Genomic DNA, 13311 nt, shown 5'->3' with positions numbered 1-13311 from the left:
ATACCGATATTTTTGGATTGAAGCAGCAGAAATGGCAGCAATAGTTTTCAATATTTGCAATTCCAGTGTATTTTTTGGCATGACAATTTGACCATTTTGATGCAAAAAAACCCCCAAAAATAATAATTTGATATAATAAGTATTCAGTGTTTGTGAAAAAACCTCTGAAACAGCATTTAGACCATGGGACACTAAAACTCTCCACTGAAACTCAGGATATAGTTATTACATATTTATCCATACTTGTGTAGAATCTGATCAAAACGTCACATTAGAAACAGTATAGGTTAAGAAGTTCCCATAGACAACCAATGTAGCACTGATCAGTTCTACAATAAATATGTAATCAATCAAACTGCATCATATCCATCATATCAGAGGTGGACGACCCTGACTGGCTCATATCTGAAGATGCCAATATCGCCCCCATATATCAGTGTAACCCTACATAGCGCTGCTCCCCACACATTATCACATATTATCAGCATGCACATAGCTATGATGTAATGGAAGCTGAGGCAGACAGAGGCAGCACTGTGTGTTGCAAGGCATTGTGGTTTCTACAGCGGGGCAGCTCCTGGCCATGCCTGGCCCTGCAGAGTGCTGCTCTGCCATAATATTCTCAACCTGCTAATCTTCCAGCACAATGAGAACACTCCTGCTCTTTGTGCTAGCTGGCCCGAAGTGTGTGACCCACTTTGAGCCTCACTATAATCAGAGGACTCATAAAAAAATCCTCCTTCACCCGCCTGCCACCCACGCTTCCCCTCCCTGCTCCTCTTATCCAGGGCTTTCTCAAAGGTTTTCATGTCAAGGACCTGCAAATAGACAAACATTACACCGCAGAGCCCCATTGATAAGATTCAGTCCCAGGGTCCCATATAGGAAGATTTCAGGTGTTGCTCTATTGTATTTCAGTGTATAACTGTCTACACTGTATGTAGGGAGATGATAGTAATGAGTGAAACCTATGATGAGAATAATACTTTTTTTAGACATTCTTTAATTGGGGTAATTTAAAGTGAAATCAATTATAGTGAAATTAAACTATTCCTCATTTTGCTTGGGACCCCCTGGAACCCCCTCAAGGCCCCCCAAAGGTCCCCGAACCCCACTTTGAGAACCCCAGAATTAAGGAAATCAGGTTGTTTCACTACATACAGATCACATATCAATTTCACATCGCTGCAGACCACTTGAATACAGTTTCTTACTAACAGCGGCCCTCCAGAGAGTACATCTCCTCTTGACAAACACGGTGGCTTTGCTCTTATCTGTCTCCCATCTTTACCTCTTTGCCCCATGCCATTGTCAGCATCCCCCCTCCCCCCCCCCCCCTCCTCCCCCACCACCACCTTTAAACAAGTGTTTTGATTTAGTTTTTGGTTTGGTATTTCTTACATGCCCAGACATAACTTTGGCGGCCCCAGGGTTTGAAGGGAGGGGAGCGGAGGTAATGGTTGGTTTATTCTTTTGTTTGTTTTCTTATTGGCTTCCATCAAAGCAGCTGGACCCCCTGCTTTTGGCTCCTGACTCGAACGTCGGGCCGACACAACATGACATGGAACAAAGCGAAAGAGATTAGGGCTCGACAGATATTGGGTTTTGAAGGCCGATACCGATGCTGATATTTTTAGACTGATCTTGATATTTGACCATTTTCATGCTAAAAGCTTATAAGTATTCAGTTTTTCCCCCCAGAGTTTTATTCTTATCAGGGTGGAAAAGACTCTGAAACAGCATTTCGACCATCATGGGACACTAAAACTCTCCACTGAAACTCATACTTATGGAATCATTTTAGAATTAGCGTCTGTTTAAGGCCGATGTTCCCTTACTTTTTCAAATCAAGGATTGCTAAATTGACCATGAACCCCCATTTGACTAGACTGCATGCCAAGGAGGAACCCCGTCTAAGAAGAACTGTGTTGTTACATATGACTCGTTACAGAATTATATAACCGTCTATCTAGGTGGGGTGATACCAACAGTCGGGAGAGTGAGACATATGATCAAAACGTCCTTATGCATTCTCTTATTGTGCTAAACTCAACACAGTCAATAAAAACTATACCTCATTTTACTCTTAAGAGCCCCTGGTGGTCCCCGGAGCCCAGTTTGGGACACATTAGGCCTTTAAAATGAAGATTTACAACTAACATTATTGGACAATTAAATCAATAAATGAAGTGGAAAGAAAATAAATTTCATGTCAGGTTTTTATAGAGTGTTTTTCTGCTGCTGTGGCCAGGGAGGAACCTCCATCATATCAGAGGTGACGACACTGACTAACTCACATCTGATGTTTAATAAAAGGCCAATATCGGCCCCATATGTGGGCAAACGGATATATCGGTCGAACCGTAAAAGAGATATAGGATATATAAGAGTGCAAGAGAGGGTGAAGCTGCGGAGGAAGAGCAGCAGTGACGGTGGGATGGAGCGGTGAGACGGGGAGTTGAAGTAATATCCGTAGCCGTATCCTATTTCCTGTGTTTGGTTTACTAGAGCAGAGATGTAAAGGGAGAGCAGGGGGTTGGCTGGATGTTGAACGAGGCCCGGATGGCTGGAGACGCATGGTTGACTTTATGGAGTGGCTGTTGACTGGTGGGAGGTGACGTTGCACAAATCAGCTGATTCACACTCTCAGGGTGTGTGTGTGTGAGTGTGTGTGTGTGTGTGTGTGTGTGTGTGAGTGTGTGTGTGTGTATTCATTTTGTGCGTACTTCAAGTGTGCATGGAAAAGGGCATGGAATCAAACAGTAGGAGGTCTTTGAATGTGTGTGTGCGCAATTGTGTGTGTACACTGTATGAGTGTGTGTGTGCAAATGTGAGTATGTGCAAATACGTGTGTATATGTGCATGTACATTGTGTGTGTGTGTGTATGTGTGTTTATGTGAATGTGTACATGCGTGTATGTGTGTATTTGTTTACATGTATATTTGTGTGTATGCGCAAATGTGTATGCATGTTTGTGCATGTGTGTCGATGCAAATGTGTGTATATGCAAATTCATGTGCATTTGTGTGTACTTGTGTATGCAAAATTGTGTGTATGTGTGTTTGTAGGATTAGGGTGTATGTGTATGCGAAAATACATATACATGTATCTGCGTGTGTGTGTGTGTGTGTGTGTGTGTGTGTGTATGGGTGGTGGGGGGTTTGTGTCACAGCAAGGGCAGTGGGGTCAGTGTAGGGTGAACAAGTATTTGTGTGTGTGTGTGTGTGTGTGTGTGTGTGTGTGTGTGTGTGTGTGTGTGTCAGGCTGAACAAAGCGTCTCTTCCAGGCTGACTCAGGCCTGTGTTGTCAGCACTGGGAGCCTCGACTGCCGAGGATTCAGCCGCTCAATGGAAAGCCCTTCATGTTCTAACGGCGAATTAGCGCAAAATAAATCGCCGGGCCGACCCCGCTTGTAGGCAGCGCAGTGCTGTGAGTCTAGAGGCCTGATGAGGCTTTGTCGCTCTTTTGAGGCTGTCTGGCTGGATGTGCCGCCAGCCCTGTGAGCCACCGCATCACTGTTTGATCAGCCAGCTAGCCGCTAACGCCGGGTCAAATCTGAACACTGATAAACGCAGCGCTGTGGATCGCGGCCCTTTGTCCCGGGGCTTTAGCCTCAGAAGTGCTGGCTTCAACGGATCTTTGATGCTGCAAAAAATCTCAGCCACGCATTACCTCACTGTGGAGCTTCACCAGTGATCCCTTTGTTATCCACACGGGCTTTACGGGTCCAGCATGGTAAACGCTTGTTCGGATTTCCTAATAGCCGAAGGTGAATCTGGCTGGATATGCAAAAACAGTGATGCATAGGCCCAAAACTCCAGTCCAAGCTCAGCAGCTGAGTTCTGAATTATAACAGCCATATTAGCATCCAGTATCATTTAAAGGTAATCTGAACAGCTAGAGCTCACACTCACAAATATAACTGAGATGTCTCAAAGTAAAGTTTCCATTTAGCAAAATATTTTTGAGTTACCCGATCCAGGGTTGATTCTTGTCTTGATGATGGAGGTGCTTTGCACGTTATTGCATATCATTAGCACAAGCTGAATCTGGCTGCACATGCAAAAACAGGGATATGTACGCCCAAAAATCAAGATGCTTTTTCCAGTCCAAAACTTTTCAACTTGGCTGGCTGGACACGCTGACCAGCTGACTTTGGAATTATAAAAGCCATAGTAGCATCCAGTATCATTTAAAGGGATTCTGAACAACTAGATTCAAGAAGGGCTTATGGTCACAAATGGAAGATGTCTCAATGTAATTTTTTTATTTTACAAAATGCTCTCGAGTTACTCCATTAGGGTTTTTTTTTGTTTGTTTTGCCGTGATAATGCGGTAACTTGAAAGTGTTTTGCACTTGTCCACTTAAGCACTTATTATAGCATATTATCAGCACAAACTGAATCTGGCTGGACATAAAAATCGGAAGTGCGTAGACACAAAAATCCATTGAACAATACATGCAAAAAAATAAAAAAATAAAAATGGACAAGAGGGAGACAGTGATGGCTCTGCTTCCCCTTGAAGAAGAGGATGAGGGGTCCGTTCTGAGATGGAGGATGTTGGTACATGACGTCCTTCTAGGGAGAGCAGAGCTTTATCATCTCCTTCGAGAGGTCCGCATAGATGGGTCCTGTTTGGAGATGTGTGCCTGCCGCGACCAAACCATTGAAAATGAGTTGAAAAAAAATTATGCAGGTACACTCAAAAAAGCACTGTGATCAGTGGTCAGATGTAGAATAAAATTATAAAAACATTGTTTTTTATTCCATTTGTGATTGCGAGCTCCCGTTGCATCTAGCTGTTCACATTTCTTCAGCTGATACTGGATGCTGCTATAGCTTTTATTATTCCAAAGTCAGCTGCTCAGCTATTGGCTTATTTGTGGTCCTTAGGGGGGGTTTTGGTCACAGCTAATTTAGTCTGCTGTGAAACCATGCAGCGTTGACACAAGCATTACACCATGGTGAGATGGAAACAAAAGTCAATCAAAAAACAAGGTGCTTCTTCTCGTTAGGTCTTCCCATTACACCATCTCTCCCCTGTACATTTTCTCATTACCACACATTTCCCCCTCCTAAACACATAAGTAGCCATGTAAACAACCATTTAAATATGATCTCAGGGCACGTGAAAGCAGAAAAATGAATATTTCGGGACTGTTTTTATTTGGATAAATGCATCAAGGATTCTTTCCTATAATTCTAGCCGATCATAGACATTATACACACACATAATTGCAGCCTCTGACTAAGCATGCATGGTTGTAAAACACAGCGAACCAGTGAAGAGGGGGAAAAAAAAAAAAAAAACATGTAAGAATCCAGGCCAACATCTGTTTTCATCAGCCCAAAATGTTTCCAGTGAAGAGGGGTTTTGCCTCAGCCCAATCCAACCCAAAGCCACCATGTTTTGATTTTGCTAAATGGATCCATTCTGTACAACAGCAAGAAGAGATGTACGAAGCAGCAGAGAGCTCTGGAGGGCCGCTGTTAGGAAGAGACTGTACTCAAGTGGTCTGCAGCGACGTGAAATTGATATGTGATCCGTATGTAGTGAAACAACCTAATTCTGGGGTTCTCAAAGTGGGGTTCGGGGTCCCCCAGGGGTCGTTGAAGGGGTCTTCGGGGTCCTCGGGTGGGGTTTCAGGGGGTTCCCAGCAAAATGGGGGATAGTTTAGTTTCACTCTAATTTAATTCAATTCAGGGATTTTTTCAATTAGAGAATGTATGCTTTAGGTTTCACTCTCACCGCTATTACCTCCCTATGTACACTGTAGACGCTTCTACAATTAAATCACAACAAAAATCTTCTGTATCTGTATGGATTCCTGGGACTAAACCTTATCCAATGGGGATCTGTGGGGCCTGATGACATCCAGCCACATTGTCGTTTGTTATCCGAAATCATGAGACATTGATGGATTCCACTCTGTTATTTAATATTTGATACCTTAACTGAACTTGGAGGATTATCCTTGCCTGATCTCTCTCTGCTTATCCAACGACAGCGGCAGTCGCCTTCCTTTCATCACCGTCTTAATATCTGTCTCTGCTTATGTGTATTTGCTCTCTAGGCAAGGTCTGTTTCATTAAAGCCAGCGCTTCCCAGTCGTTCTCTCCGTCTGTTTAAGCTCATCTTTAAACACAGACCCAGCCCATTGTTTGAGCATATGGATCTCTCTCTCTCTCTCTCTCTCTGCTGTGTGACAGTCCAGAGTCTTGACTTGAGAGCAAGAAAACATGAATACGACAAAGGAACCTAGACAATCAACTTAGTCATTCAGTCGCATTTTGTTGCCGCTGCATGCAGTTTTACCACAGTGCCTCATGTTTTTATTACAAGAGATAAATTCGAGACTGCTCCAGGCCTGAGGTGTGAGTGGAATAAGAAATTGCTGGAGACTTTAAAACAGGGGTACAGCTTGGAAAGCAGAGTGTAAAACATAATATGAGAGTCCAGAGCCTCCGCCATAGTCTAGAATCTATTTCATTGGGCCGTACATGAGGGAGCCAAAGCCTATAATCTTACTGTATTTTTTCCTCAGTCACAGTGGAACTACCATACAAACAGCTGTGATTTTCCACCTATATTACCAGAGATAAATTCAGGGTTGAATGTGTGTGTGTGTGTGTGTGTGTGCATGCAAATGCCCATGTGTGTGTTAGTTCATAAAAATTCAGGCATTTCCTTTAACAGCCTCATTATAGTTTCCCCCCAAATAAACACGTCTTTTATCATTAGGATGGGAGCTGGTTGCTGTTGTTCACATATTTTTGCAGTATACAACCTGGCTTTTAACACACACACATACACACACACACACACACACACACAGATACGCGCACAAGCTCACACTCACACATAATCACATAAACATTACATAGCATTGCAGAGAGTATGGGTCGTCCCTCTGGTGATGTCATCTCTAGTCACAGTATCACTTTAGTTATAGGTGAGTTAAGGTGAGGTAACACACCTTCTGGCGGCCATATTGGAGGTAACAGAACAGCTGGTTGCATTGCTAAACATACATATTAGCCACAGAACTGAATAGACATGGTTCATTTCTGTGCTGTTGTGACTGGGAACTGATCTTTTTATCATTGATACATCGAATGCTTTTGTGTTTAGCTAATGTAAGCTTGTTAGCCAGCAGCTATAACCATCATTGTCTTATAAACACATCTTATTTGTACACAAGCAAAACTTATCCAGTAGAAGCTAGTGTTAGTAGTGGCTAGTAGTTGCATGTTAACATTAACATTATCTTTGGTTGTTTTGCTAAATTAGCCTGCTGGCTAGTTAGCTAGCTAACAAAGCCAAAACGCTGTTTGTTCAGGCTAACTGAGCTGACTGTTTTCAAGCTACAACTCACACTGTCAAAGTAACCTAAATTTGGATACAAATCTACTTTATCAAACTATTCACTTTTATTTATAATGTCACTGAATTCTTTTTCATGTATCTCTCTCTTTTCTAGCCTAGTTGCTATATATTTAGCTATTATTTGCACACAGCTAATTCTGCAGTGGACCTCCATGATGGAGTCAGTCATGGCTGACAGATTTGTGACGCAACTGCAAAGCCTCTATTAAGCCTGAACTCTATAACTTCATAACTTTGTGAATTCATTGCTCTACTTTATCTAATAGCCATTTGAACTTCCCCAGCTGTTTCTCTGTGTTATTCCTTCTTCCTTTACCGATTCTGTATCTTATCTCAGCTTTGCTCAGCAACCTGAATCCTGAATCCTCATTCACTTCATGCACCAGTGAAGTAATAAGTGTGTTTGCTGTGTTGGCTGATAAGGCCAAAATGTGATCTCTCTCTCTCTCTCTCTGTCAGCCTTTTGCAGAAAGCTCATCTGGCTTTGATTGCCTTATCCTTGTCAATGATTTAATTTATGCCTGTCTGGATTCAAATGAGCTTCTCTGGCCAGGCTCCAGAGGCAGACAGAAAGCAGGTGTGTGTGTGTGTATGTGTGTGTGTGTGTGTGTGTGTGCTGACACATGGAGAGCTGTAACGTGCACCCCAGCGCACGCTTGGCTGAAAGGCTGATTGATTGTTTTTTAAACATTTTTGGCCACTCATGTATACTCACGCAGTCAACCTGCTTTTAAACATGTCTGGATGCCAGCAATACCTGACTCAAGCATTCAGACGTGTCAGACCTTTTGGCGGTGTGTGCAACCCATGTATTTTAAGCCCAGAGACTTCCATTTTTAAAGTAGGCTAATGAGTTGAGTGGGAATGCTATTCAACAAAAACACAACTTGAATGCGGTCCTGCTTAGGGTTATACTGATATATGGGGCTGATATTGACCTTTTATTAAAAATCCAATATTCGCCAGTCAGTGTCATTCACCTCTGATATGATGCAGCTTGATTGATTACTAAGTTATTGTAGAATTGAATTCAGATTCCAGGTATCATGGTCAGAGGCTTTTTCACCCTGACAAGAATAAAATCCTGCAGAGAAGCAATAATGATGATAAACTGATATTCATACATCATTGATATAAGACATGTAATGATAACTTCATCCAGATCCCACATCTCCTCCCACCATCCTCCCTTGATCCCTCTGGTTTTGGATTTTTCTATGAAATTTTTTGAAGAATGGGCAAAGGAACGAATCCACATTAAACTAATTGTCATTTCATGTCACTCTGTTGCAGGTATCGCTTATCTGGGAGGAGTTTGCAGTGCCAAGAGGAAGTGTGTGTTAGCAGAGGACAATGGACTCAACTTGGCCTTCACCATCGCTCATGAGCTGGGACACAAGTATGTTTCAGCCTAGATTTAATGCTCACGATTTATAGAGATGTATTCCAGCAATATGTCATGTCATTATGCTGATGCTTCATTTTTGTGTCTTGCTCTTGTGAGCACCATTCACAAAATTGTAGTTGTCATCAATTCCTTTGCAAATGCACAGTTTATTGCATGGTGGCATTTGGTATCAGAGCAGTAGGTAATGCCGCATTGTGTCATTTTTCTATCCTTTGCATGTTAAGATAAGATACGATATGGTTCGATACGATGTGATGCGATGCAATACAATGCGATATGATACAATATAATACGATACGATGCGATAACATGTGATATTATACGTTTGTTTATATCCAACAAAGCCAGGTTTAGCCTTTTTTGCCAACCTCTCTGGCAATGATCATAAATACATTGTCATAAATACTGTACAGTGATGCTGTTTCTTCTTAGTCTTGTTTTGCTCCTTACTACTTACACTACATGATAACCATCAGTTAGGATTTTGCGCCGTTAAGCATTCCAGACTGCAAGAGTTAAAGCTGGCACTCCCATAGGGCTTCAAGCAGAAGGAATGAGCCGATCTTGTCTTGCACAGTCTCTCTGCATGTGTCAGAACAATAACATATTTTTTACATAAACATGTCATTTGATGCTGCTTTTGCAAGTTTTCTGATATAATCAGTGGTATTATTTCTGCTGATAGGCGCCAAGCTCAGCTGATTATTTTTTCGCTCAGTGTGGTGTTGCAACGAGGTGTCTGTTAATTCTGGAAACTTATCTTACTGCAGCCCTCACATAAAGCCCACATTGATAGCCCAGCCACACAGAGCTAATGCCAAATTCACCTGGAAATAATGCCAAAGTTTATTAACCTTTGCAGCAGCTCTGTGGCTGTGCCAGGCCCCTCAGGAGTTATCACAGTTTTCATCGGGCAGCTCTGCTCCGGCTTCAGGGCCAGGAAAGGTAACAAGCTGGCAGAGAGTGTGTCTGACTGCTGTTCATGTACACGTGTACACACACACACACACACACACACCAAACATGCTGCAGGTTTATGGAAGTAGTGTTATACAAGCACACACATGCGCATGCGAGCACACACACACTACAAGGCGTTATTGTCCAGTGTGTGTGAAATAGCTATTAAAGCAGTAAGGTGCCCCTATAAACTCTGAGCTCAGGCTGGCACTGCATGGAGGTTTGGATGTGACCATGTTACAGAAACACAGCAATAGGATAAAAATGGAATGGTTAAAGTTGGACTAGGCAAGATTGTTATGTAAAATATTGTCTTATCAGTCTAAATCACAAAGTGGGGCTGCTGCAGAGAAGAGTATCCCCTCATTGCTAATTGAGACTCCATAGATTCTCCCTATTCCCATTAAAGCATCACAGACTGGCAACACGAGCGTTTTGCGTGCACTTCAGAGTTGCTAACGTGTGAAGTTGCCAAGTGCAACTTCAAGACTTAGCTTCCACTGACCGGTATGATTTTAATACTTGTGAGAAGGTTACATGACATTTGGTGTATTTAACTTTTGACTCTCCAGTTGTTGCACAGTGTGGGGTTTGTCACTAGGGAGCTCTAGCAGTTTCTTCAGCCGGTGTCCTATTGATGTGTTTGCGCCTGGTGGAATCCCATTAACACTGATTTATCGAGGGCTCCACATGATGGTTACCCTGCCAGTTGTGGAGCCTTGTGGGACTGAAACACCAATCAGGAAGCTCCTAAAAGATTGGATTGATTCTGTTAAGTCCATATTGTTTTCAATCAAAAGGTCAGAGTAATTGTGTTTCTGATTCCATCTGCAAGACAGACAGGATCAATTATGGTCTTTGATGGATATGTTGTTCTGTTTGTTGGTCTTATACTGCACAGACAATCACATCTATCTTGAAAGTGAGGATATACTACTGATTCCTTATACTGTAGGGTGAATAGTGGAGTGGTGAAGATAATATGACTTTTCTGGTCTAGCCTGATTCGGCCTGGCCCAGTTGGATCTATTCCCCTCCTCTGAAAGCAATGTATTATCCTCCGCAGTGGACGTGGACAAATATGGGTCCTGATATGTAATTTTATATTGCTTTCATTTAAACCGGGGGAAAAGAAGAGTCTACACTCGTAATTTATTAGTTTCTGAGTTGCTGCCTGGAGTTCAGACTAGGTTGTTGTTTTTAATTTGCAAATGTAGGTCATGGCTTTGGGAGGAAACACACACACACAGTAACTCAGCCCAAGTGAAGTCCTCCCTGTTTCAACACACACTCCTCTCTCTCTCTGTCTATATCTCCCTCTCTCTCTCTCTCTCTCTCTCTCTCTCTCTCTCTCTCTCCCCCCCCCCCTCTCTCACATAGACATGCATGTGTTTGCACACATGCACTGGGTGAGAGATCCTTTCCTGTCAAAGCTTCCCTCAGGCAGTGACTTTCCTCCGTGAATATGTTGCAGGTGTGTTAAGATGTGCTGCTGGGCAAAGGGAATTCAGCGCAGTGTACTGCTTTTCCATGGTGTTGTAAGCGAGCGTACTGTAGGTGTGTGCTAAATTAAAATGTAACGCGTACATTCCCTGATGGATTGTGTTTGTAATGTCTGTTGCTGTTTTTCCGCCTACATAGATATCTTTTCAGCCACTCTAGAGAGAGTTATGAGACAAAAAAACAGAATTACTCAGTGGAGCTTTGGGACAAAAATGCATCCATACAGTACAAGGAGATCAGTTATGATAGCAATATTTGGGGCAGCCCCAGAGGAGATTTCACTCTCTACAACTCAGTAGAAGCCATGGCCTTCTCCACACTCCTTCTTTTCATGTGGAAATCTGCTACTGAACCGTCGCGTAAACACCGGAGGAGGTCATGGCACGTCTAAAACTAGAAAAACTGAAATACTCTCCTTGTGTTCTACCCAGAAGTTTGGTAAGGTTTGGCAAGTGTTTTTAAAGCTGCACTAGGCAAGATTTGTATGTAAAAATACACCCGTTTTCCTCTCTCCTTCCTTTGGTATCCTTTGGTATAAAGCATCACAGACTGGCGAGCGCACTGTGTGCAGTTTACTGACGTCACCTCACAGGATTTCTGGGTGTTGAATTCCACAAAATTCCAACGGTTACTTCTTGCTTCCATTCGGGGCCGCCAACGTGGCTCGATTTGTATTGTACATTATTCAATCTTCGTTGTTTTGTCCTGTGTATGTCTTTGTTATGTGTATTATATGGGGAACTGAGTGCTATATCTATTTAATGTGTTGCGTTCATCATTCATTTGCTTAAAAGCACATCCATGACCTCCACAGGTGGTGGCTGGTACACCTGATTTACAGTCCTCTGACTGCCTTGCTCGAGAACCAGTTCTTGTGTTTTTTGAAATGCCTAAGTGTCCCTTTTCTCTGTCCGTAGTATGGGAATGAGCCACGATGACGACCACGCCACTTGCACCGGCCACTCCCACATCATGTCCGGCGAATGGGTGAAAGGCAGGAACCCTAGCGACCTATCCTGGTCTTCCTGTAGCCGTGACGACCTGGAGAACTTCCTCAGGTGAGAGACCGCTGCACTGTGGGTAAATGCTGAGGTTGACATTTAAGATAGTAGACTTTCAACTTCCAGTACAGTACTAGTACACTGTATTAGACTGTGGTTGTCCTGGGCAGCTCCCAATGGCTGACAATACAAGACTGTGGTTATACTGGGAAGCTCCCAGTGTGAATGTGTGTAGCTGTATGAATATGAAGCAGGGTGGTGCTGAAAAAGATCATGGAGCTCAGTCGATTTTCCCTGGATAAATAAAGGTTAAAAAAAATAACTTTTGGACTGCCAAATGGATGATGGTTTCACTGCCCTCCTTTCTCTTGCTGTCCTTTCTCTATGTCTCTCTCTCTCGCTCTCTCTCTCTCTCTCTCTCTCACACACACACACACACACCATTGGACTGCCAAGTGGGCTGAGAGTGTCAGTATGTTGGCAGAGCCCTCAGTGGGCCCAGTATAAGCTGCACCACTGGGAGTCTATGGTGGCCTTTTTAACTATAGCATAATGTTAAAAGAATGGAAAATCTAACTCAGTCTCGGTCTGCTCAGCCAAAAGCCACTCTGTTCCAGCTTCTGATTGAATTCTTGCATAGCACATAGTATGGAAGAGTGAATATGACTTTACAAAGTCACACACATACACACGCACACACATGCACACGCACGGCACTCGCACACACACACACACACACACACACACACACACCTTAGAATAACAATCTCTCATGCCTATCAGCCAATTATTTCATTGGCTTTGCTAGTTGGAGTTCCTGAGAGTGACTTTGAAGGCTACGGCTGTGAACAAAACCTGGTTTTGACTATTTACTTTTACTGAAGATTTTTGGCAATTAGCTGATGCACTATCAGTCTTAAAACCTATTAATTCACAACCATCTGGCCAACCTTAGCTTTGCACTGGGGTGTTTGCTATAGATTTGTCTGTAAGACGCTGCACTGATTGCTTAGTTGTTGTCTGTTAGACAAGTAAAGGCTACAACAGCT

General features: G+C 42.9%; 1 protein-coding gene across 1 annotated transcript in view; it reads left to right on the top strand.

Annotated features, from left to right (window-relative positions):
- adamts17 (ADAM metallopeptidase with thrombospondin type 1 motif, 17) overlaps nt 1–13311 on the top strand; it is a 94599-nt gene that overhangs the window by 37672 nt on the left and 43616 nt on the right. The window contains exons 8-9 of the mRNA XM_071532727.1: nt 8684–8789; nt 12179–12319. Of these exons, the coding sequence (XP_071388828.1) occupies nt 8684–8789; nt 12179–12319 (247 nt within the window). The remainder of the gene's footprint in view (nt 1–8683; nt 8790–12178; nt 12320–13311) is intronic.

Source organism: Centroberyx affinis, unplaced genomic scaffold (genome assembly GCF_046629955.1).
Source record: "Centroberyx affinis isolate AG114_WGS23_722 - 3 ecotype Tasmania unplaced genomic scaffold, CSIRO-AGI_Caff_v1 ptg000010l_1, whole genome shotgun sequence".
NCBI classification, from domain to species: domain Eukaryota; kingdom Metazoa; phylum Chordata; class Actinopteri; order Beryciformes; family Berycidae; genus Centroberyx; species Centroberyx affinis.
This window is presented reverse-complemented; position numbering and strand designations above follow the sequence as displayed.